This window comes from Myotis nattereri (genome assembly GCF_964212035.1).
Source record: "Myotis nattereri genome assembly, chromosome: 14".
NCBI classification, from domain to species: domain Eukaryota; kingdom Metazoa; phylum Chordata; class Mammalia; order Chiroptera; family Vespertilionidae; genus Myotis; species Myotis nattereri.
In genome coordinates this window covers 36,028,547-36,055,645 of record NC_138089.1, presented here as the reverse complement: position 1 = coordinate 36,055,645, position 27,099 = coordinate 36,028,547, and the positions used below count along the sequence as shown (strand labels likewise).

At 37.5% G+C, this 27,099-nt stretch overlaps 2 protein-coding genes across 2 annotated transcripts in view; one reads left to right on the top strand and one right to left on the bottom strand.

Moving 5' to 3' along the window:
* Positions 1 to 27,099, bottom strand: part of ACAD11 (acyl-CoA dehydrogenase family member 11) — a 63,618-nt gene that overhangs the window by 13,948 nt on the left and 22,571 nt on the right. Inside the window, exons 8-13 of the mRNA XM_081105922.1 lie at positions 24,897 to 25,003; positions 23,466 to 23,592; positions 18,380 to 18,457; positions 17,575 to 17,713; positions 13,249 to 13,356; positions 11,494 to 11,592 (exon numbers count right to left, since the gene is read on the bottom strand). Coding sequence (XP_080962048.1) covers positions 11,494 to 11,592; positions 13,249 to 13,356; positions 17,575 to 17,713; positions 18,380 to 18,457; positions 23,466 to 23,592; positions 24,897 to 25,003 — 658 coding nt within the window. The remainder of the gene's footprint in view (positions 1 to 11,493; positions 11,593 to 13,248; positions 13,357 to 17,574; positions 17,714 to 18,379; positions 18,458 to 23,465; positions 23,593 to 24,896; positions 25,004 to 27,099) is intronic.
* On the top strand, positions 8,531 to 10,701 carry ACKR4 (atypical chemokine receptor 4). The gene has a single exon (XM_081105921.1). The coding sequence runs from the start codon at positions 8,858 to 8,860 to the stop codon at positions 9,908 to 9,910; it is 1,053 nt and encodes a 350-aa protein (XP_080962047.1). The 5' UTR covers positions 8,531 to 8,857; the 3' UTR covers positions 9,911 to 10,701.

Sequence of the window (27,099 nt, the reverse complement as noted above, 5' to 3'; positions counted from 1 at the left end):
CTGGGTCCGATTAAGTTAAACATGACTACAAACTCTTAAATTATCATATTCTTTTTTTCTAACTTCTTATGAAATGCAGTTTCAAGAGATTTGAAATGATATAAAGATTTGATGAGAAATGTTAGGAATGATGTCAAATGGTTGAATGCCATAATATCCCAGGAGTTTAAAAGTTAAAAGGATATACCATTTGCAACGGCATGGATGGAACTGGAGAGCATTATGCTAACTAAAATAAGCCAGTCAATGAAAGAAAAATACCACATGATCTCACTCACTTATGGATAATAAAGACCATTATAAACTGATTAACAAAAATAGATACAGAGGCAGAGCAGCATCGAACAGATTGTCAAACTACAGGGGGAAGGCCGGGGAGGGTTGGGAGGGTGGGTAAGAGATCAACCGAAGGACTTGTATGCATGCATATAAGCATAACCAATGGACAGAAGACACTGGGAGTAGGGGGAGCCGGGGGAAGGTCAAGCGGGGCAGGGGGCGGGCGGGGGGGGGGGGGGGGGTGAGAAAGGAGACATATGTACTACTCTTCGTAATATTTTAAGCAATAAAACAAAATAAAAAAAAAGTTAAAAGGATAAACTCTATAGAACATATTAAAGGACAATGCAGGGATGTAATCAGTAAGATATGAGCTGTGGGAAATCTGAGACAAGTAATCCAGTTTCTTAGTTAAATTGCAATAAAAGAGAGAAGGAGGCTCTGGCCAGTGTACTCAGTGGTTAGAGCATTGGCCCACACACCAAAGGGTTTCAGGTTTGATTTCTGGCTGGGGCACGTAGCTGGGTTGCAAGTTCACTCCCCATCCCCTGCTCAGGATGTGTGCGGGAGGCAACCTGTCCATGTATCTCTCACAATGTTTCTCTCTCTCTCTTGCTCTCCTCCTCCAACCCTCCCACTCTCTCTGAAAAGCAATGGAAAAAGTATCCTCTGGTGAGGATTAACAAACAAATAGGAAAAAAAAATAGGAAAAATCCTTGATTGATTAAAAAAAAGAGGGAGAGAAAAGGAGCTTACAGATTAAAAATGACTTTTAAACACATATCAACCAACAGTAATTTTTAGACCCTATTTGGATCCTAATTCAAATTAAAAATATTAATGATAATTATGAAACCACTAGAAGCCTGATGCATGAAATTCATGCAAGGGGCTCAACCCTTGCAGCCCCGGCCTGGCCTCAGCTGGCCCTCGAGCCCATCACAGCCTCAGCCGGCCCTCTCAGCCCTGGCTTTGTCCAGAAGGTTGTCTGGAAGGACATCCAGAAGGTCGTTTGGCTGTTCAGTCTAATTAGCATATTAGGTTTTTATTATATAGGATTAAACAGGATTAGAAATGTGAATACTTCCTAGATATGCAATGATAATGAAATAATTTTAGGTGTGTAAATGGTTACATTTTTTAAACAGCCCTTATTGAGAAAATACTAAAATAACTGAAGGAAACGATGTGATATCTGGGATTTATTTTAAAATAATATGAGGAGAGGTGGGAATGGGAGTAGGGACAGAGCAAGACTGAACATGAATTGAAAATTACTGAGTCTCAAAACTATTCAAAGAAATACTGCTAGGAGATATAAATGTGTAGCAGAGATATGAAGAAGAAATACAGGTTGTATATTGAAATGTCTGGGAAACACACATACAGTGAGTGTGAAGAGTAAAGGCGAGCAGGGCTGAGGAGAGATGCCCTGACTCCAGATGGAGAGGGGACTGTGAAGAGGCAGAGTGAAGAAACAGTGCTAGAAGAGGACTAGGCAAGAAACACTAAGGCAAGCAGCAGACAAAAAACCTGAAGAGTGAAATTAGAGAGAATAAGCCTACTTTATTATATTTTTATTTGTTTTGAATGGGTCTACTTTAAAACCTAGCACTTGCATTTGGAATTTTGAAATTCCATACAGTTGAATCTCTGGCTCTATAGAAAAAAATGAAATAGAATGCACAACTATAGCTCTTGTAGTATTTTCAGTCTATCGAGGAGATACTAATCAGAGAAAACTAGACAATGGAAACATCAAGAATTTGCTAGAGTTCAGAATAGAAACTGAAATTATAGCTTTTCTAAAACCAACCTATAGAGAGTCAAGATGGCAGAAATGTTTGTCTCCCATTGTGCCTAAGATCCCATTGATATAAAAATATGAGTACAATGAAGGTAAAATCATAATAGAAAAGGGATATAGAAGGTGAGGTATAGGATTGGTGGTGTTGGTGGTCACCAACAGATGAGAGAGTTCAATAAATGTCTGGAAACAGAAGGAGGCAAGTTGACCAATGAAATGGACAGAGAAGTCAAGAGTCTAGAAAATGACACAAGAAATTGCAAAGGGGGAGGTTCTGGCCCCAGAGTCAGAAGGTATGACTGAGAAGTGAGGTCACAAAAGGGAAATTAATCCAAGATTTGTAAGTGGGCAAATGTGTTGCAGGCAGGTATCTAACAGCCTAAGGAGAAAGTATACCATGTGTTACGAAAACCTGTCACTCTGAGACTTGAATGCTAGCTTCCTATCAGCTGACTCTAAAGTGAGGCCCAGCCCTGTTCACCAAGTTTCTTTTTTTTTTTTAATATATTTTATTGATTTTTTTACAGAGAGGAAGGGAGAGAGATAGAGAGTCAGAAACATCGATGGGAGAGAAACATCAACCAGCCGCCTCCTGCACATTCCCCACCGGGGATGTGCCCGCAACCCAGGTACATGCCCTTGACCGGAATCGAACCTGGGACCTTTCAGTCCTCAGGCCGACGCTCTATCCACTGAGCCAAACCGGTTTCGGCTCTTTTCTTTTTTAAAAAAATATATTTTATTGATTTTTTACAGAGAGGAAGGGAGGAAGAGAGAGAGAGTTAGAAACATCGATCAGCTGCCTCCTGCACATCTCCTTCTGAGGATGTGCCCGCAACCAAGATACATGCCCTTGATTGGAATCGAACCTGGGACCCCTGAGTCCGCAGGCCGACACTCTATCCACTGAGCCAAACCGGTTTTGACATGTTCACCAAGTTTCTTTGCAGAATTCCTCCTCAGGAAGAGCTCAGTGTTAATAACAAAGAAAACCTCCACCAGCTACTCTTTCTTTTCTCTTAAGTATGAACAGAAAGACAAGGATTTGTAGTATGTGAAGAGAGTCAGAGCATTAAAGAGAATAACTGTCCAGAATAAACCAAATGGACCTTAGAGGAACAAAATAAAACAACATAGAGAACCTAAAGCAAAACAAAATGGAGCTAACTCAAAGACTTCTAGTTAATGTAATCTGAGAGGTCCAAATGCATTGTAGCTACAAAACAAGAAAAGGATGCTATGCGACAGGAACAACCAGAGAGTAGGAAAATAAAAACTCTTAAGAGATTGAGCTATGATCGCTAAAACAAAGTTTGATAGAAGCACTAAAGATCAAATCACGAAAATTTCCATAAGCAAAGGAAAAAGAGACTAAAAATAGGAGGGCAAAGATAGAGATAATTAGAGCAAAAACAAAGTCCAACATCAGAATACAAGGGGTCCAATAAAGAGAAAATAGTCCAATAAAGAGAAAACTAAAGGGAAGAATTTATCAAAGAAACTTGTAAAACTGGGAGAGAGAAAAAATCTCGGATTTAAAGGACCACTGACTGGCAAAGAAGAATCTTCAGATATGTGCTCGTGACCCTTCAGAGCTTCACAAATAAAGGGGAAATCCTAAATGGTTGGACAGGCACCGAACAATACAGTGTGTCCCAAAACATGAGCACACACTTTAACCGTTGATATCACTCAACTGATGTTCCCTCCTTTTCAGCCAGACTAAACTTTGAACAAAGAAAATTCGTCCTAAAATGCTACTGGAAGTTTGAAAATGCAGTTAAATACAAACACTGCCTTTATAATTGGGGTATCCAAATATAATGTGTATATAACAGCTGATAACTCAATTTTCACTCCTTTTAAGGTTTAACTGATTTGAAATAATGCGTGAAGCCAGACTAAGCTTTGAAAAGAGAAAATTTATCCACTAGACTTTTTTATAGCGATACATAAAAGTTAAAGTTAAGGGTACAAAACTGGCAATAGTTGATGAATCAAGGGCGCACAAATACCAAACAAAATGATTCTTGATGGTTGCGATTCCATTGCTTTGCATTATCAGCAATGCCTAGAACTGTCATCAATTTGAAAACAGATATTGACAAAAAAATTAATAATTTCTGTAGATTCTTTTAAATTTTGAAAATGAACTGTATGCTAATAATCACCGACTTTATAATCATTCAAAGTGTGTATATACTTTTTGGGGCACCCTATATTAACATGGTCCTATAAGGCAAGTGCTATCTGTTGGTTTCAAAGTTTAGAGTCATCCTATGGTCAACTATGACTGTGGTTGCAAGAAAGTACATAAATGCTATTTCTCCTGACGATGTAAAAGTAGCAGCTGAGGCTGATACCAGATACAGTATGGAAGGAAGGGATAAAGGCAGAGAAAGGGGTCAGTGCACTCTTAGCCTCATGTTATAGTAAAGCTTGAAGAGGTGCTGTCCAATGAGGATGCAGAGGAAAGATTTAGAGATCATTTAACTTTTAAAAAGTAACAAAAAATTTGAAATAATCATATATATATACACACACACACAGACATATATATATTATATATACACACACACACATGCAGAGAGTTATAATACAAATGAGTGAAATTGTCAGGATTCACATTGGAGAGTCAATAAATAAACTGGGAGAGAGAGGAAAAAAAACATTTTACTTAAAATTATAGCAGAAACCAAAGAACTAAAACCAGAAACTTTAGAAGAATTTTCTCTGAGGTAGGCTATTGGGGTGTGGAAGGATGGAAGCGTATGCTCTTAGCTAGATTCTGATTCGTTACCACTTCTAACTTAATAATAATAATAAGTTTAAACACTAGCCTACCATCTTGTAAACAAATCTGTAGATCCCAATTAGGAGAAGGAGACAGAAACTTGCTGAGTAAACTGCAGTATGTTCTTTTCTCTCTTTCCTAATCTCCTCTTAATTAGAACATCTAACATGGCCCTGGAGGACCCATTTCCTGCGCAGGGTGGGACATTTCCTCACTTCTTCCATGTGATAATACACAACTCCAGAAATCCTTCAACCACACTCTGCCTTATTAAACACTTCAACTGATTTTTTAAACCCACTAAAAAAACTTTCACCCAGGAAAGGGAACAAAGGGGAAGAAGGTAGCGTGACTAAAACTGACGACTATTCACTCATGGGCTGGGAGTGGAGTAAGGAAGCACCTTAGACTGATTTTGATCTTGAATCCCACAACTGCTCCCCAGAGTTGGCAGAACATGCAATCATATGTTCATACATGTAATTCAAATCGTGACTAGGAAATAAAGGAGAAGCCTTTTAACCAACTCAGCACAGGACATTTTTAAAAAAATAATATTAAGTTGGCCATTAAATACCACACTGTAAACAGATTAGGACATAATGGTATGACTTGGGGTTCATTTTTGGTAGAGATCTTTTCTTTTTCAATTTCTATCTTGGTAATCAAGAACATTTTGGATAAATCTTTTAAGGTTTCATGGATCTTAGTCTAGATAGCCAGAAGCTACATCCTTCAAAAGTAAAATCTTCTAATTCCCTTAAACCAGAGTCGAAAGCCCCATTTTCCTAATACTCAGAATATATATAGTTTTCTCTAATATTTCCCAATAGCATTTCTTGCCTTGCTCTTTCTGTCATAAAAAAAATTGTTGTGCCTGAGTGGGGGGGATGGGGGGTAATGTGGGGATAAGGACACATATGTAATAACTTAATCAATAAAAAAAATAAAAAAAAATAGTTGCTATAGCTTTGTGTAAGTGCCGAATAAATTTCAGATATCTGGTAAATTTTGAAGAAACTAAAAAATAAGGTAGCCTGGGCGGTGTGGCTCAGTGTTGACCTAGGAACCAAGAGGTCACTGGTTCAATTCCTAGTCAGGGCACACGCTGGGTTGTGGGCTTGATCCCCAGTAGCAGTTAAGCAGGAGGCAGCTGATAAATGATGTTTCTCTCTCATTGATGTTTTTATCTCTCTATCCCTCTCCCTTCCTCTCTCTCTAAAAATCAATAAAAGTGCCCTAGCTGGTTTGGCTCAGTGGATAAAGCCTTGGCCTCAAAGACAGGTGGAGAACAAGGGGAAGAATCTGGCTGTACCCTCACATGTGGACTGTGGTGAGGGGAAGGAAGACAACGGCCCCATGACCCAGACCCTATTTTCTGTAAATTGAGTTGCGTGGAGAAAAAATGACATGGGTCTGAAATAACTTCTGCAGGTGGAGACTAAGCCTAGCCTTGCATGAATATGTAATAAACAAGAGAGCTGTTATGTAAATATGAGGAGAGTCAACTTGGAATAAACCACAAAGGCTAAATCTGCATACATTTCTTTCTCTAATTTTCATTTGTTTGGAATCAGAAAAATAAACAACTGACTAAGACATCGGAGGGGATGCCGGTCTTTGAAGAAAAAGGTTGCAAGAAGGCCAAAGAGTTTAAGGTCATGGGGAAAGGCATACTTTGGGATCAAGGATAGAGGAACAGTGAAGCAAAGACGAGTCTCACAGCTTAAGGAAAATACTAATGTGGCACAAAAATATTAACTCCTAGATATGCCTAACGATTACTTCTAATTTAGTCTTCAAAAAGATAATTTTCTGGGTGAAAAATAATTTCTGTTTTCTTTCCTAGACAAGATAACTTCAGACAGCATTTTTCTGATGCTACCCACAGTGCTCCTTAGCTGCCTGGATGCTCTTGGGTGAGTTCTTTTGACTTGGCAGCCAGTTCCTAAGCCACAGGCACTTTCTGGTTGCCTTCAGCTAAGTGGAAACTTTGAAAGGTCTGTAGTTGTTGAAACAAGCTGAAATTCTTCCAGGTTTGTGTCGTAGGACACTTAAGAACTTGGATTTGGTTTCACAGGATGGTTATACATGAAATAAAGATCAAGTGCTCAGGAGGTTAAATTTCAGGAAAGCCCTTTTGGATGCAAGATAAAGGCGGGGTATAAAGTGAAAACAAAAGTAGCCCCAGTTAGCAAGGTCATTTGATTTCACTCCGCACTGCACTCAAGACTGCTGCTCTCTTTCTGCACACTGAAACAGGTTGGTCTTTCTTTTCTCATTCTGACTTGGATATGATTTTTTTTTGAAAGCTCAAAAATGTTTTATATTTACTTATGTAGAAGGAGTGTTGATGCATAAAAGTCTAAACATTTATGTGCAAAAAAAGCTATTTGAAAAGTTATATTTTTTAAACTTAAATATAGCAAGAAGAAAATATGCATTATTTTAATACCATTATTGCCTATGAAATTTTATTAATGAGAAACAGGTTTTGCTATACCATTATTTTTGCTTTGTTTTACAAACGCTAATTTTTTTGTTCCTGTAATAATTACAGAGCTATCCAAATATGTTTCTATGCTATTGCCAGAGCATCGTTTCTGGAAATAATTTTCATTCCTACTCCTATTTATGCACATTTTTAATGAGATTAATTCTTATTTTAAAATAACCTTCCTTAATATCTTATATTATTTGACCACATTGTTCCTTATCAGGTTCAAGATTTCTATGATAAAAGAGAAGGAAATAACAAAGTTCACATTGTGTTAATAATTAATGAAAACTAGGGTAATCTTCCAGATTGGAACTTTTCAAAAACAGTAAGGATAAAAGTAGTCATTTTAAGTTGTTAAAAGTAGTTCTTTTATGTGGTAGCTGTCCTCAGGGGCCCTTCTTTACTTTGCTTTACTCACCCCAAAAAGGTAGCAAGTATAAGAACATTCTTTTGAAAATGTACCATAAGTTATCACACTGTTCTGAAAGTAAGGTTTTCATTCATGATTCTATAAGAATATTTTGGATTCTTCCAAGGACAAAACTAACTAAAGGGAGACAGACAGGGTAAGAAAAAAGCAAAACTCAGCACTCTAATAAAAACATTGAAAGACATTATTAAATACATTTTAAAGCTTGTGAATTCTGTGCAAGTTTATCTTACTATTGCTGGGTATTAATAGCCAAAATAGTAAAATAACAGTGGTTAGGCAGGAGAATAACAGCTTTATATCTGCTGGTAAAACATGTATTTGACAGGTATTTACTGAGCAACTAGTGTGTGCCACACACTCTATAAGGTATTAATTACCATCATAGGGAATTTAGGACATAGAGGGGAAATGTAGTTGGGAGGCACATCTTTTCCATAGGATGGGGTCAGTTTTTTGAGAGATATGTCTATATAGCTTCTGGAACAGGAAAGTCTTCTGGGGAAGTAACATCCAAGTTAAATGAGCAGGAATTGGCCCTCCAAGGGAAGGGCAGGAAATAGTCCATGAGATAAAAGAGCAGAATGAGTACGTGTGCTGCAGCATGGGGTGTGCCTGTGGATGAAAACTAGTCTTGGGGATATACTCCAATGTGGCTTCCATTAAAGGATTTCAAAGAAGGGTAGATTCATGCCCTAACCTGTTTGGCTCAGTGGATAGAGCGTCGGCCTGTGGACTGAAAGGTCCCGGGTTTGATTCCGGCCAAGGGCATGTACCTTGGTTGCGGGCACATCCCCAGTGGGAGGTGTGCAAGAGGCAGCTGATCGATGTTTCTAACTCTCTATCCCTCTCTCTTCCTCTCTGTAAAAAATCAATAAAATATATTTTTTTAAAAAAGAAAAAAAAAAGAAGGGTAGATTCAGGCTCATATATGTTATCTCTTCTCTAGTAAGAGAACAAAGTATATGCTAGGTTAAAAAACAGTTTCCTTGCAAACAACATTAAAATGAATATCCTGTATTCTTTTTTGCCATTTAGATTGCAGCCATGGCTTTGGAGCACAATGAATCGACAGATTACTATTATGAGGAAAGTGAAATAAATGGCACTCATGACTACAGTCAGTATGAAGTGGTCTGTGTAAAAGAGGAGGTCAGAAATTTTGCAAAAGTTTTCCTGCCTGCCTTCTTCACAATAGCTTTCATCATTGGAGTTGCAGGCAACTCCACAGTAGTGGCGATTTATGCCTATTACAAGAAGCAGAGGACCAAAACAGATGTGTACATCCTGAATTTGGCAGTGGCAGATTTGCTCCTCCTATTCACTCTGCCTTTTTGGGCAGTTAATGCAGTTCATGGGTGGGTTTTAGGGATAATCATGTGCAAAGTCACTTCGGCCTTGTACACAGTCAACTTTGTCTCTGGAATGCAGTTTTTGGCTTGTATCAGCCTAGACAGATGTTGGGCAGTAACTAGAGCCCCGAGTCACTCAGGAGTGGGCAAACCATGCTGGCTCATCTGTGTCTGTGTCTGGATGGCTGCCATTTTGCTGAGCATACCTCAGCTGGTTTTTTATACTGTAAATCACAAGGCTAGGTGCATTCCCATCTTTCCATACCACCTAAAAACATCACTGAAAGCATGGATTCAAATGCTGGAAATCTGCATCGGATTTGTGATACCCTTTCTTATTATGGGAGTGTGCTACTTTATCACGGCAAGGACACTCATCAAGATGCCGAACATTAAAAAATCTCGACCCCTCAAAGTTCTGCTCGCAGTGGTTATAGTTTTCATTGCCACTCAGCTGCCTTATAACATTGTCAAGTTCTGCCAAGCCATAGACATCATCTACTCCCTGATCACCAACTGCGACATGAGCAAACGCATGGATGTCGCCATCCAGATCACAGAGAGCATCGCACTCTTTCACAGCTGCCTCAACCCAGTCCTGTACGTTTTCATGGGATCCTCTTTTAAAAACTACATCATGAAAGTGGCCAAGAAATATGGGACCTGGAGAAGACAAAGACAAAATGTGGAGGAGGTTCCTTTTGATTCTGAAGTCCCTACAGAGCCAACCAGTACATTCAGCATTTAAATGTAAAACTGCTCTGTGTCTTGCTTCGATACACATGAGTGATGCTTTGCCCTCAGCTAAAACATCTGCATTATTCTGAAATTCAAATCTCAAGACACTGTGGTGGGAACTTATTACAAAGAAGAGGTTGGGGTGAAGAAGGGGGGAGGGTAGAAACCAAGAAGAGGAAACACAATAATGCATAAAACAAGAAAATAAAAATGAACAATATTGGAAAATAGTAATAACAGGCATAAGTAATAAAAACATTTTGCTATGTTAGACCATCTAAAACATTAATAAAGAGGCTTATATTAAGGGGCATTTATAATTATTTTAAATCATATAAGAATGATTTCCCTGCATAATTTTAATCCTTGATTAACTATACAGCAAAATATAATCTATCCCTCTTTCCCTGTTTCTTAATTTGTAAGTGATTTCATAATAACCATCAACAACAACAAAAATACTTTAAAAGCATTTCTGGCCCTTTTAATACCTTCTTGGTAAGTTTCTAAACACATAATTTGCTTCCATATGTCACCTTTCTTTAGTAATAAACTGGTTATCCCATTAGACTTACGTTAGATTTATCATGTATATGTTAGAAGCAATCCTCAGACAATCATACCTGATTATTATAATCAGTTATTTTTATAACTTTTTAAAGGGTTCATCCATTTATGTGAGTCTATTACTAAGAGTTGATTAACAATGTATTTTTCTATGTGTAAAGATTCTTATTTTTTACTTAAACACTTGTATTTTTAAGCAATGAAAAATATGTACCACAATAAATTATTTGTAATAATGTATACTTTGTCTTTAAAAACAATTATATATAAATTACTACAGGCCTGGTGCACGAAATTCGTGCATGGAGGGGTGGGGGTGGGGGTCCCCTCAGCCCAGCCTGCACCCTCTCTAATCCAGGTCCCTTCGGGGGATGTCCAACTGCCAGGATCAGGCCTAAACTGGCAGTTGGACATCCTTCTCACAATCTGGGACTGCTGGCTCCTAACTGCTCACCTGCCTGCCTGCCTGATCGCCCCTAACTGCCCGCCCTGCCAGCCTGATCACCTCTAACTGCCTCTGCCTGCCAGCCTGGTTGCCCCTAACTGCCCTCCTTCTCCCTCCCCGCCAGCCTGGTTGCCCCACACAGCCTGCTGTTCAGTCGTTTGGTCATCCCTCACTAACCCCCCTGCCGGCCTGGTCACCCCACGCAGCCTGCTGTTCGGTCTCTGTCTGGTTGTTTTGGTCATGATGGCCCCTGGCTTTTTATATATTAGGATAGGATTATAGTCCATGTGATATGTCCCTATTAAAATTTAATTTTGGTAGAAATTACAATGGTCAAAAATATTGTGCACTAATATGAATGTTATTTTTCACAAACTATAAAAGAAAAAGATGCTTTCTGCGCTTAAAAGAAGCATCATCTAGTTGAGATGTTATTTTAAATTTACTATTCTTTTTATCAACTATTTCTAAATTTGAAAATGCTAAGGCAGAATTTAAAGAACTGTGATCAGAAAACCAATAACTATATTCAAATTCTTTTAGCACAGCATTGAGCACAAAGGGTCAATCTGAATACTCACCACTGCTCCACCATTTCTTGCCATTGACTACATAGCTGTCTCCATCTTGTTTGATGCTGCATTCAATATTTGTGGCATCGCTGGATGCTACATCTGGCTCTATAAATAAGTAAAGGCTAAATTTACAGGAAGGCAGATACCATTGGTTTACCAAAAGGAGTTAGATAAGGAAAAGTGAACTCTCTGAGGACAGAGAGCATCTTTATCTTTTTCATCTTCCTATCCTTCTCACATGCCACCCTGGTTCTCCCATAACCTACAAAGAACAGGCATTCAGTACATGTGCATTGGAGAAGGAATGAATGAAGTATTTAGGACAGTGGGGATTTGCAATCTGAATTGTGTTCTTGGCTTCCTCATTGATAAATGATTTGAGGTAAAACTCAATTCTTTTTCCAGTCATCAAAAGTAGATTAAAAGCATTGTTCTTCCCACAACGGAAGTCTGTACTAAATATTTGCAAGCCAGATTTCCTTACCATGCGGTTTACTATCTTAAACAATTTCTAACTGTGCCTTGCAAATTCCACCTTTGCCTGGTACATATCTTGCACATATGCTCTGCCAGAAATGATTGCACCACTCCCGGCAAACAAGAGACACCAGTACCTCAAACATACCCTGTTTGTTCCTTCCAGGCCTTCTCCAAGTGAAATTCTACCCATCATTCCTAAGTAAATTCTGCTTCTGAGCCACCTGCATTGTGAAGAATCTCTGCTTCCCCAGTCTGAAATATCTCCTTCTGGTCTTACAGTAATTATTGTCTTTACTGCTGACATTGCTGACATCAGGAATGCTTTCACTGACTTATTTATTTTGCATTCTATAAAGCCTGCTCAACACATAATGTTTGCAGAAAGTTTACCATGAAACTCTTACAAGGCTGCTTTACTGCATGGCATTCCAGAATTTAAAGGCCAGCTCTCACATTAATCTGTACTTGGTAATACATGCTCTTTTAAATGGGTCCTTCAGATATTTCACATGTTCTGTTTCTAAAATTAGAGACTCAGTTCCTTTAGAAATGGGGCTGTGTACTCTACTTATTTTGTAATCTCAAATTAATGCTTTGTAGCTAACGCATCATACTGCAGGTATTCAATAAATGCCTCTTATTGATTTAAATGGAGATGGGTGTTGCTATTATAAATGTATGCAATGTTATAGAAGACAAAAATTTCTGGCCAAAATTATGACCAGATGAAGTTTAGTTTAATTCTAAACTCAATTATGAAAATGTTTTTGTCCCTTTAGGAGTTCTTACTGTTTCCTATGTACAAATGGTACCAAACTATTTTTATTAACATGCTTCTAGCTTTATTTCCCCCACATAATTATAAATTGAGCTATCTGACCAGCATTGGTGAAAGTTCTATTTTTCCAGGTTTATGCAGAGTAACGTATTTTGTAAGTGTCAATATAAAATTGTCACAAAGAGGAATATTCCATTCACAAGGGCAAAAAAGATCTTAAATATCCATAAGTGGTAATTTTAGAAATGCAAGTCAAAAGATTATGAAACTAGGTTTTCTCTGCTGTTTCTGCCTATAAACTACCAGAAAACATCATCTGGTGTCCTACCTAAGGGGAGGGTAATTTTATTCTGCACGTTTCTAAATTTCCAAATTTAAAACTGTATATTCACATTTCTGACCACGGGCAAATTTACCCGAAACACAGAGCCACATCCCACATTCTTCAGCTCATCCATAACCCCGGGGGGAATGATTGCACAGAGAACAGTGACCTGCTTTACCTGTCATACAGAAGCAGGAGGCAATGCTCCCTTGGAGAAGAGGCTCAAGCCACTGCTGCTTCTGCTTTTCATCTCCATACAGGTGGAGCAGCTCCATGTTCCCTGTGTCTATACGGAACAAGAAAAACATTGGTTTCTAATTTTAAAATTTACTAATATGAAGTCCAAACTTTATATGGATAATGCAGACATGCATACTTTTAAAGCAAATGTTTACTACCAGTATTTTGAAGCACACTAGTGAATGTAATCCTCAATGAAGATGTGCCATAAGTAGTTACAAGCACGTGGCATTCAGTGCATATTTATTCAACTTGTTCTGGATCACAGACACTTGTCCACTCATCTCCACGAAGTCTGGCTCTCATGAGGTCTAACTCCATTAGGACGGCGGAAAACAATTTGCTGGCCTAACCTTTGGCCTGGTATGTATCTTGCAAATATGCTCTGCCAAAAGTGATTGCACCACTCCTGGCAAACAAGAGACACTAGTATCTCAAACACACCCTGTTTGTTCCTGCCAGGCCTTCTCCAAGTGAAATTCTACCCATCATTCCTAAGTAAATTCTGCTTCTGAGCCACCTGCATTGTGAAGAATCTCTGCTTCCCCAGTGAGAAATATCTCCTTCTGATCTCACAGTAATTATTGTCTCTTTACTGCTGACATTGCTCTTACTTTTGTGCACCCCATACCATCTAGAAAAGTATGAGGTCATATTTCAAAAATGCTACCCACAGAATCCCTGCTCTGGGGAGAAAATGATAGTAGATAACCTCAAAGACGCTCTCCAACCCTCCGAGAGAACTGTTCAGTACATGATAACACTATTTAGTATCATTCTCAGGTGTAAAACAAAAAAACAAAAAACAAAACTTCACATTTGCCATCAAGCAAAATGCTCTAGATGCCTTTCTTTGATTTTGCTCCTATCAAATTTCTAAAAATTATTTCTAAAACCTTTCCTTTGAATACTCATTTCTTAGAAGATTTTAAAGATTTTTCAACATCACCTCTTACAATGACTTTAAGGATAGTCATTAAAATGCCTATGAAATTGAGTTAAGTCTAAGATAAGTCTCTCAAAATATATTTTTCCTCTGTTTAGACACTCTTAACGAAGCCAAAGTTATATTAAAAAGGAAAGATTTTTAGATTAACAAACTGAAAATTCTTTTTGACTGAGGGAAAAAATGAGTTCTGAGTTGGAATTAACGTAGCTCAGTGTTTTCTTTGCTTATTTTCAATTCAATGTTTCTTGTTATAGTTCAAATGAGGTAAATATTGGCTATAAACTCTCCAAAATTACCGTTCATTCCAAGAAGTTGGTAAAACGAAGCTATCATTTATGGGTTGGGAAAAGAGCCTACAAAAATTACTTCTACAAATCCGTCCCCCAAGTCAGCCCAATGCCCCCCAAGTTATCCAATAACAACTTTATAATTAAAAGTGCTAGTTTCAACATTCAAATATACAACATTGTATGACTTATTGAAGGGCAAAAAACAAAACAAAAAGGACAAATTGGAAGATAACATATGTTTCTCATAAGCTTTTATAACTACCTGGGAAATAATTCGGGTAGCTTGAGTACAAATTAATCTTTTACACCTAAGAAACCTCCCAAAGTATTTAACTGGCATCAATTACATGCCCTTTTTATCTGCTTTGGAAATGCTCCAAAACACAATGCCCAACTCCTTCCTGAAGATATATCTCCACTGCAAAGAGAAAATGTCTGGTTTTCTACTTATGATTTGACACATCTTGTTTGCTGAGGAGAGTTGTTGAGCGTACTTGGATCAAAGAAAATGTATTTCCCTGGCCAACTAAAAATGTCAGCAGTTTGGTGATATCCTTTAGATAGTACAACTGATAGACTCATGAAATTTTAATACTAAAAAAAGTCCATGACCACCTAGTGAAAATTAAGTTCACAGGTCAAATGGAGAAATAGTGGCACAGCTGCATCTGCAAAGGATGTCTTCTATAGCATTATTTTTCACATTATGACCCAATGTTTTGAAGTCATTTTAGTGGAATATGGCCTGCAGTGTATAAATACTAAACTAAATCAAAACAGAATACATTAGATTAGACTTAGAGGAAAATATCTGAGTGCATTGCATGTAGTTGTTTCATGAAGCTTTTTCAATAATATATCAGTATCTCTCTCCCTCTCCCCCCCCCCACCCCTATCCATTCATCAATGAAGACACATACAACTACATATGCTACATATTGAGTCATGATATAAAATATATTTCTTACTATTGAGTAACAGTAAAAAAGGTTTTAAACAAAAGACTACCAGTTCTCTTTCCACAAAATTAAGCCACCTATGTAGCATGATGTAATAGCTTCATACAAATGAGATTAATCTTTAGAAACTTTGTGAATAGATTTCTTTACTTTAACAATAGCTTTATTATTAGACTAAAATGTATAACAACAATTTGATAAATCAGGGTTTTGAAGAAGGAGAACCTTCAACAGAAGTCTACGAACTATCTCAATTATTTCAAAGAAACAAGAGTCAAAAAACAGGGAGGAAACACTTTGCTAAAACACCACACTGTTTTCTCTCAGACATCCAATATGCCTCTTTTGGCAGGTACACCCTTCATGAACTCTTTTTGGGAGAGCTTTAGCACAAGAGCCATACAAAAGCACAAAAGGCAATACCAAGGCCTAACTTGTGTAGGAACACTATAGGCTATCATACCATCCTCCTCCTCCTATGAATCAAATGCTAGTTCTTGACTGGTGGCATGAGAATAACTTGTTTAAAAAAATAGAAAAGGCATTCCGAGGGTCGACCCTAAACCTACAGAACCACAATCTCCAGGGATGAAGCCTATGAATCTAGATCAGTGGTTCTCAACCTTCTGCCCTTTAAATACAGTTCCTCATGTTGTGACCCAACCATCAAATTATTTTCGTTGCTACTTCATAACTGTAATGTTGCTACTGTTATGAATCGTCATGTAAATATCTGATATGCAGGATGGTCTTAGGCGATCCCTGTGAAAGGGTTGTTCGACTGCCAAAGGGGTCGTGACCCACAGGTTGAGAACCGCTGATCTAGATTTTTTTTTTTTCTTTAAGTTCCTTATGTGGTTCTGCAAACCAAGGTTTGAAAACACCTTCTACAGATTACATTCCATATTATCATTTTAAAGAAAAGTTGGCCTCCTTCCCTCAGCCTTTCAATTTTCATGCCAAAGTCCTTAGCAGCATTCTTGACTCCCACCATTTATACCCCATATCCAATCAGGAAATCCTCTTGGCTCTGCCTTCTAATTATATTTAGAATCTTTCCACTCCTTACCCCTTCCACTGCTAGTACTCTAGAACAAATCATCTCTCAGTAGGATTATTTCAACAGACTCCCTGCTTCTCTCCTTCCCTCCTTTTGTTAATTCTCAACATAGCAGCCAAAGTGATCCTTTTAAAACCTAAGTTACATCTTGTCACTGCTCTACTCAAATCCCCAATGGCTTCCCATTTCACTGTTATAAACCCTTATCTGCCCTATCAGGCCCAACATGTAAATAAGGCCCTTTCCTCTCTGATATCTTCTATTTTCTTTTCCCAGCCATACTGGCCTCCTTGGCTATTCCTGGAACATACCAATTACACTATTGCCTTAGGGCCTGTGCATATTCTGTTCCCTCTGCTAAGAAAACTCGTCCCCCAGACATCAGCATGGCTAACTCTCTCACCTTCTTACAAGTCTTTATCAAATGTCATTTTCTACATAAGGCCTAGCCCCGTGGTCGGCAAACTGCAGTTCGCGAACCACATGCGGCTCTTTGGCCCCGTGAGTGTGGCTCTTCCTAAGCCTTAGGAGCACCCTAATTAAGCTAATAACAATGTACTTACCTATATAGTTTAAGTTTAAAAAATTTGGCTCTCAAAAGAAATTTCAATTGTTGTACTAAAACAGGACTTGGCACATAGTATATAATAAATAGTTGGTGAATAAATGGAAAGATAGTGAAGCTAACCAAAAGATGTGGAACTCTATTCATTCCAATAGCCATAGAAATATCCAATACCCAGTAAGGAAACTGCAGTTCAATCCCTTTGGTAGCAGATTCTATTCACTAATACTCTTAATGTCATGATGTTTAACAAAAGAGTAATCCATTGAGAACATTAGATTCATTTTTAAATATTTAAATCAAAATAACTAAAAGTAAAATTCTGGATAAATTTATAAATCAATGACTTCTTGTAGGAAAAACTTCCTTGTCATAAAATAGAGAAATTATAAACACTGCTCAAAATATCTGCGAAAGTCTGTTTTTAAATAATGAAGTAACCTGGTGCTTGGCAGTTAAAGACATCTGGAGCGAAAAAGCATTTTCCAGTTTCTTCAGCAATCAGGGCATAGTCAACCTGGCTGAGGCCACTGATAGCTGGCAGGAACAAATTCCAGAGGCCCTCTGCTTTGGCCATTTCCTGTTGAGGAGATGGATATGCCAGAGTGATTATAATTTGCCATGACAAAAAATAGGTGTTTTTAAAATATATATATATTAGTATTTATGCTTTCTGAAATTTAAAAACATGTATGAAGTTATTTCATTGAATCCTAGTGTGCAAAAACAAGTAGTTACTAATTCATCATGAATCACTAAACTGTTAAAGAAATGACTTTTCTTCCAAGCTTCCTTGGATTTGACTGAAAATTTAAATTTGTTTGAGTCCTTCTTATTGAATCATAGCTACTATAAAAGCTCCCATGCTTGAATATAATTATGCCAAGTAACTATTTTCTTTTTGCATTGTGATTTTTAACATGTGTTTCTCTTAGGATTTGAAAACATGAAATTAAATCCATGTAAGATAAATACCCTGCCTGGACTTCAGTCTCAATTTAGTGACAGGTGGCAGTGAGTAGTGTTGATGGTATTTTTTGTTTGAATATCTACGTCTTCACCATATACCACATATACAACACTATGCAACCTAATTTGTATATTACAGATGCTATTTTTAACTTCCTTTTAAAAACATTATTGATATAATTATCCTCTACATATATAACAGCAACAACAAACTAAGGTCTTAAAAAACATCTCCATGTAAATTTTCCAATGTTAAAGGTTTTCTTATTTTTCTTACCTTGAGTTTATCAATCACTGGAGGTTTTTTCCACTTGTCTACTGAATTTTCCTTTTGAACATAAAACTCAATTACCTCCTTAAAGTAACGAAAATAAAAAGTTAATTAGCTAAAGTTAATACAAAGAAAATAATGCCACAAACTGTTACTATCCAATGAAAACATATTTAGGTGAAGCAGCTTTTTCAGCTGCAGTTAAATCAATATTTCTTTCTAAAACCAGACACAGAAGTATAAAATATTCTAGAGCCTTGCTGCTCACAAATTATGCTTCCTCAATAGTAGATAATAGACTCCCAAGAAGTTACACTAAAGTGTGAATGTTTCATTCAGTAATATGGCACACTAAATGGTCAGAAACCCCTCCCAGGGTAGTACAACTGAAAATATCAGGTAAAATACTTAAGGTAATTTAAAAAATACATTTAGTAATGCACAGCTGTGCTGGAAGGAAATTAAGAAAACAGCTCAGAGGCCAGGAATAAAGCCTGACTCTTTGAGAGTGAGCACTAGAGCCAAGTTTGTCTGGGGGATGTAGGCTGATCCACATTAGTCTGGACCTTATTAGTTTTATTTTTGTTAATCCTCACCCGAGGATATTTTTCCATTGATTTTTAGAGCGAGAGAAAGGGAGAGGGAGAGACCGAGAGAGAGAAACATCAATGTGAGAGAGACACATTGATTGGTTGTGTCTGGACCAGGGCTGGGGATCGAGCCTGCAACAGTTGACCGGGATCCAACCAACACCCTTCAGTCTGTGGGCTGACCCTCTCTCCACTGAGCGAAAGTGCCTAGGGTAGGACCTTAGTCTTTAATGAGCCATAGAGACAGGGGTCAGGAGGAAAAGCCAAATGCCCCAAAAAGGGAAAGAGGGCGCATCAGAGGCCATCTCTTCCCTTCACCAAAGCAGGGGTACCTAATGGGCAAAACCTTAGTGGAAAAAAACATACCCACCCCTCAGACGTAAACCACGGGGAATAAGTCAGATATAAGATGGAATAGAAAAATAGAAACATTTCTAGCCTGAAGCCTGTCTTCATCCAAGTTTGGGATCTGAATTTAGAGACCTGTGAGGCCCTAAAATCTCAAACTGAAATAAGTCTACAGTGTTCCTGGTGACTGTGCTTGCAAGGAGCTGGCAGAATCGAAAGCAAATCCTCTCTGGAGGAAAGCTTTAAACAAAGCCTTAAATAATCCCAGCAGATAAAATTCCATTTCAAAGAACGTGACTTTAAAATGAAAAATTACCAAACACTCAAGGACATAAGCCACCATTAGCAAGAATTAGCAAAAACAATAGTTCGACAAAACAGAAACACTCCCCAAAGACTATAGGTAGAAGAATGATCTGATATAGGATATAAAATATTTGTGTCTAATAGATTTTAAGAATAAAGGAAGGAATTAAAAATATGACAAAAGATTATCAAAACAGGTCAGACAAATTTGAAAAAGAACTGAATGCATTTTGAGGAAAAGCTAAACCATATTCCTTAAACTTGGAAACTCATGGCAGTGGTTCTCAAACTTTGGTGGGTTTCAGAATCACTTGGGGAACTTGGTAAAAATACAAGGGCATAGGTCTATCTTACTTCAATGAGCCTGGAGTTTCTATACTCTTTACTATTTTTCCAGGAAATTGTGACAATCCACATTTTGAAAGCCACTGCTCTATGGATTGCTAGAAAGTAAGATTAGATACAGCTGAAAAGACAAATCAAAAGAGGGACCTGATGCCCTAACCAGTTTGGCTCAGTGGATAGAGCGTCGGCCTGCGGACTCAGGGGTCCCAGGTTCGATTCTGGTCAAGGGCATGTACCTTGGTTGCAGGTACATACCCAGCGGGGAGTGTGCAGGAGGCAGCTGATCGATGTTTCTCTCTCATTGATGTTTCTAACTCTCTATCCTTCTCCCTTCCTCTCTGTAAAGAATCAATAAAATATATTTTTTTAAAAAAGAGGGACCTGTGGAAATTCCTCCTTTCTTGAATGAAGCATAGAAATTCAGTAGAAGGAAAATATGAGTGGTTAAGGGATATGATGAACAAAGAAGTCTCACATAAATCTAATTGTAGTACTAGACGAAGAGAATGAGGAGAGATGGAATGTTGGAAAAAATTATATCTAAGAAGTTTTCAGAACTGGTAAGATACCAATCCTCAAATTGAAAAAGTACAATGAAGCCAGAGCACCATTAAGCTGCAGAACATCAAAGTTAAAGAAAAGCTCTTAAAGGAAGACGATTACAGATAATTAAACAATTAAGACTGAGAGCTGACTTCCCAGAGCAAAAAATGAGGATAGATATCAGTGGGATATCATCATCAATTTCTGAGAGAAATAACTGACAATCTAGAATTCTATATCCAATAAAATGATCTTTCAAGAAGTAGGGCAAAATAAAGGCATTAGAAAGAAACAGAGAGTTAGAGACATAGAAGTATAGATAGAGAGATAGAAGAGATGAATATAATATAGTACTTCCCTCTCCTGGGAAAAAAAGAAAAAGTAGGAAAAAAGAAAGATAAAAGCTTATTAGAAGATTCTCATTAAAGGAACTTCATCCTAGAAGAAACATCTGAGTTGCAAGAAGGAATAAATAGTGAATGAAGTGATAATTAGATGAGTAATAGACACATAAAGCAGTAACAGTAATCTCTAGTTTGTGCAACTAAAAGAATCAAGATGAACTAAAATCTTGGACTATAATGTCATTCTTTAATATTTTTCTATCACAGCATTTCTGTACCTATTTTCTTTTCTACACTTGGGCTAGTAGAATTACTTCCCTGGATTAATGGCTATGAACATTGTCAAAAGTCAATATTACAAAATTATTTTCTAAAAATTTCCCACCAATTTATAATCATATAAGTAATACACTACAATGTTCCTTTAATTGAAACATGGTTAATCTAGAACAGTGATTTTCAATTGGTGTGCTGCAAGAATTTTTAAAACATGCAATACCTGACTATTTAGTTAGGGGCACTGATCTCTTTTCCCTTATCAGCGGTTCTCAACCTGTGGGTCGCGACCCCTTTGGGGGTCGAACGACCCTTTCACAGGGGCCGCCTAAGACCATCGGAAAACACATATATAATTACATATTGTTTTTGTGATTAATCACTATGCTTTAATTATGTTCAATTTGTAACAGTGAAATTGGGGGTCACCACAACATGAGGAACTGTATTAAAGGGTCACGGCATTAGGAAGGTTGAGAACCACTGCCTTAGATTGTTAAATAAAGAAATGACAACACCTGCACAAGGATGACATGCTAATTCATGAAGTGTCCCATATTTTAAAAAAAAGAAAAAGAAATGACAACAGCCAATACAACAACAGCCATCTGGTGTGAATGAATAAAAATTATACCTATTTTTTTGTCAGATAGGCAAGAAATATATTTTTTGTATATGCAGAATATTATTCATTAGTTTATGTGTGCCATGAGGTGGAAAAGGTTGAAAATCACTAGTCTAGAGTACTGCTATATTTAGTGAAAACGTCAAGAAGACACAGGATGGCTCTTTCAAAGGCACCAGAATGAATAGCTCTTGCTATTTCTGTCAGGAAGTCGGTTAAATTTCCTGTTTAGGGTTGTTTATTATTTCCATCCCTCATATTGCTATAGAAATAGCCAATGCTATTGTGTTTGATAAGAAATATATTATGTAGTACCTTTACAAATTCCTCATTTTTGACTACCTCTTTATGATACTACAGTTCTGAGAAATTATGCCAGTGTTGATATTTAAAAACTTGTGTTATTTAATACTTCCTGTTCTAAAGTCTATCCATTTAGAGATTTGCAAAGTCTATTTGTAGTACAGTAAGAGGCAGAATTAAAATACCTTATTACGAAGAAGCTTCCTTTAGTTCTTAAAGTATGAAAAAGAGTTTAGGGGTGAAAGAAGAAAGAAAACATGCCTGATGCCTGATCACTGAACACATATAATAATTGACTATTTTAGAATTTCCTCATATTTAAGTAGTATTTTCTTTAAAACACTGTATCCCATTCTGTGAGCAAGGTTAATCTCATGCCATATCTTTACTAAAAATATAATTATTCATACAATTCAAGCAGTAACACTAACTGCCCTATAAACACATATTGACTGAAATTTTTGTTGAAAGAATTTCGGCCTTTTTCAGTTTCCCATTTGATTTTGCTAGTCTGGCTCTAGACCTCTTGGAATCATAGAAGATTAAAGTGGGAATTTACTGTACATCTAGTCATACCTATTCACACTGTAAAGGAAGAACTTGAGCTCTAAGACTGTTATGTGCCCAAGATCCTTAACTTGTGGCAGAAGTGGGCTAGAATCAAATCCTTACAATTTCTATAGCATTGTTCTACCCACACACATACCCCACCCCATCTGTCTTACATATTTTCATAATAACTTTTCTCTTTTCTTCATAGCATTTATCATCTCTTATTTCATCTTTCTTTTATGCTAAAGGATAAGCCCTGTCTTGTTCTCTCTTTTACTTTCAATGTCTCTCTAGGTGCCTAACCCATTATTAGATTCCTGATAATTAGTTATTAACTGAATGAATGAACATATCATGTCACTTCTTCACCCTGAGTGAACTGACTGAAATTTAACACCTTAAAGTAGTAGCATGTGATAGTATTTGTGAAAGCTTGAAATGATACGCAAATTTTTCTGGATATGCCTATCTCATTCCCTCTACAGTTCTTAGTTCTCAAAGGGGTTCACTTAAAAAAATAAATAAATAAAAGCTCTAAGTCACTGCCTTGGGCAAAGGTTCCTAAGGTCCCAAGGTAGTGTTTTACTCTAATGTACTAAGAATGTCAACTTTACAAAAAAAGTTAATTTCTTTTAGCTTATTTTTTATTCCACAGATTGATCTGTAGCATGCCCTTGGCATACTTTAGAAGCTTGGAATTTTTCAGGATCAGGTCTGTAGCAGGTCAGTGCTAAGGCTAGGAGGAGTATCTAATTAAGGACTGACTGCAAAGATAAGATACCATGGTACTTTTAGCAGAGATAACAGAAGTACTTCCATAGTCCTTGAGCACAAATACATTCTGTTCACACAATACTTACCTTTTCAGCTGGAAGGATGTACCGTTTCATGAAATGCTTCACCCTAGTAAGAATTTCCTGGCCTCTCCTGGTCTGTACAAACAACTCTCGGGTGGTATCAATCTGGGGTAGTGTAGTTCTGAAGGTTCTTTGTAAAAAAAAAAAGTTACAAAGATATCCCAAATTATTACATTTCTGAGTATAATGTGAAGTCTTCCATAGTTCCCCCCAAATAGCACTCAGAAGTAGTTTATATATACATATACATATACATATACATATACATATACATGTATGTATATATCTATATATATATAGATAGATATAGATATAGATATATCTAATCCTCACTAGAGGATATGTTTTTATTGATTTTTGAGAGAGAGAGGGAAAAACAGTGAAAGATTGATTGGTTGCCTCCTGTATGAGTCTGGACCAGGGGTTGAACCTAAAACCTAGATATGTGCCCTGACTGGAGTCTAACCTGAAACATTTTGGTGTTCGGGACGATGCTCCAACCAACTGAGCCACCTGCCAGGGCAGGAGTTGCCATATTTTGTAATGTTTTAAGTCTTTCATGTTATGGGGTGAACGCAGAATCACTTTATTGTACACATCAAACTTTATGCTTAAACATTTTTGGGGAAAACATAAGCCTGGCATGACCTCAATCAATAATAGAGGGGGGAAGAAACCAAAGGAACTGAACACAAATGTAATAATTCCTCTTAGTATGTGCCTCACAAATAACTATTGGTTGTCATTACAAACAAGACCTTTAAGGATGTGTATGAAGTACAACACAGTTGGTTGTTATGTTGTGGAAATCACAAATATCCATCCATGAAGTGAACTGTGAAAATAGAATTGTCCTAACTTGCACCTTAAATACTTCAGTACGTTGTGGCCTGGGCAGAATTTCCAGGGACAGCATCATCAACGAGTTCGTAAGTGCCATATATATCACACCACTTAGATGGGAGTGTGGTTGGCAAAGTGTATTAAATGCCTCAAAAAGTGCTCCACTGATGGAGACATGCGTTTCAAAGACCCTTACAAAATGTCTGAATACAACTTCATGGCATGTGATAGTGGGAGAGAGCAGCATTTCTAAATTTAACAAATCACCTTATATAATTTATAATTTTAAATAGGTACATGTAAGTAACAAATATTAGAAGGAAACATTTGAGAGTTTTATCTCTACTATTAAAAGTTTATATACTCAAGTTGTCAAAAATACTTTTAATCATAAATATGGGTATTTTCTTTATATTTGAAGTCAATTTATTTTCAGGCAGATAAGACATTTACCAAGCAAACTATTGTGATTGGAAGCAGCAATCCTGGTGTAAGAAATAAAAACAATCCCTGTCCTGATAAAGTTTATAACCTTCACATACCTAATAAAGGTTCTAGTTTGGGTTAGCCAGGGAAATCTATTTTGCTTACCTTTTTGAGAGTTGCAATCCAGTTTCTGCCAGAGGTTGCACAAAATTGGCAAACTGAGAGCTATTCTCAGATGCGCTATTCCCCAGAAGATATCTACTATATATTCCCTAAAAGAAAATTAACACAGAGCAATTAAAATCATTGAAAAGTACTATTGAGCTATTCAGTCTTTGCAGTTTCCCAGCTATGTGAGTCACTAAAGTCACAAGATACCAAGATATAAATGAGATTATATTTCTATTAATTTACATAAAGGAATAATTATTACTCCCCCCCCCCCCACTTAAATTAAAGAGCCATACTTGTATCATGTGGTTAATACACTCTTACACTAATAGATTGAAACTGGGAATCAAACCAACCTTGAAAATGAGCTCAGCAGTTACCAAAGATACCAAATTGGCAAGTTACATTACTTCTAAAAGTCAGTGCTTTCCCTTCATAGTGGGAGAAAACCAAAAGAAACCAAAACAAAATGAAAACTATAAAACTGAAAAGAAGGCAATGAGAATATTTTATCTAATTTTATCTAATATTATCTCTAAGAATATTTTATCTAATTTTTGGGACCCCTATACCTCCTTTGAACAGTGTTAGCTGAATGCTAACCAGTTTTTTCTTTCTTAATTCTCCATGTTCTGTGTTTCCAACATAATACTCTCCTCTCCCCACCAAAACACAGTTAACTGAATTTCATTACTTTATTTTTTATATAATTCTTATATTTTAAAAATAAGTACATTTTTAAAATTGTTTTAGGAGAGGAAGGGAAAGGGAGAAAGAGAGAGAGAAATCAATGATGAGAGAGAATCATTGATTGGCTGCTTCCTGCATACCCCATACTGGGGATTGAGCCCGGAAACCTGGGCATGTGCCCTGACCAGAGGAATCTGACTGTGACCTCCTGGTTCATAGGTTGACGCTCAACCACTCAACCACGCTGGCTGGGAAGTATATAATTCTTTATGTAATAAAACACTAACAGTTTTTCCATTATTTCCAATTTCATATTTATAGTTATAAACTAGAGGCCCGGTGCACAAAATTCATGCACGGGTGAGGTCCCTAGGCCTGGCTGGCAATCAAGGCATGAGCATTTGGCATGAAGGCAGGTCTCAGCTGACCTCTGAGCCCTGGACAGCACCTGGGCCTCCGGATGCCCTCCTCCACCTGAGTCACGGTGCCCAAGTCCCCACACGGAGATGCGATGAGCACAGTCAGACACCATGGGCTGGGGTGCAGCATGGGCCTCTGGGCCAACCAAGCATCGCCGATGCCTGCCATGTTCCATGTCACCCCTTGGTGGTTAGTGCATGTCATAGCGAGCAATCGAACTCCCAGTCTCCCATTCAAAAGACCACTCGAGGGGACAATTTGCATATTAGGCTTTTATTATCTAGGATTATGATCATCTCTAAGGCTATTATTAGAGGGTGGGGCAAATGTAGGCTTTTAGTTGTGAGTACAAGAAACACATATATCCTTGTATTATTGTTTATTAACTAGAGGTCTGGTGCATGAAATTTATGCAGGGGGGAAGAGGGAGGTTTCCTCAGCCCGGCCTGCACCCTCTCACAATCTGGGGGCCCTCAGGGGATATCTGGCAGTCAGACACTCCTCTTGCAATACAGGACCACTGGCTCCTAACCACTCGCCTGCCTGCCTGCCTGATCGCCCCTAACAACTTTGCCTGCCTGCCTGATCGCCCCTAGCTGCTTCTGCCTTGGCCCCTGCCATGGTAACTTCATCCGGAAAGACATCCAGAATGATGTCTGGACGGTCGTTCGGCTGTCCGGTGTAATTAGCATATTATGCTTTTATTATTATAGATTCCATATAAACAACTGTAAATCTACTTTTGCCCCATCCTGTATATAATTTATGACATATTAATATCAATCATAACTCATGTCAAACTTTTATTTGAAATGAAAATCCATTTTAAATTCAAAGCCCATCTGGTATCTGATTTATGGAAACTGACAGATATAGAAACAGCATAAACTCTGTTTTGAGAAACCCATCCAACTTGGTTAACTAATATGATTAGTATGATTATAAAATACAGGATGAGATGTAACACAACTATTTCCTTGAAGACAATTTCAGTTGGTCATGGATGGCATGAACTCTGAAGGACAGAGAGATATAACCATACTTGTCCTTAATCCTTCTTTTCCCACTTTTTCTTGTTTCTCAAATC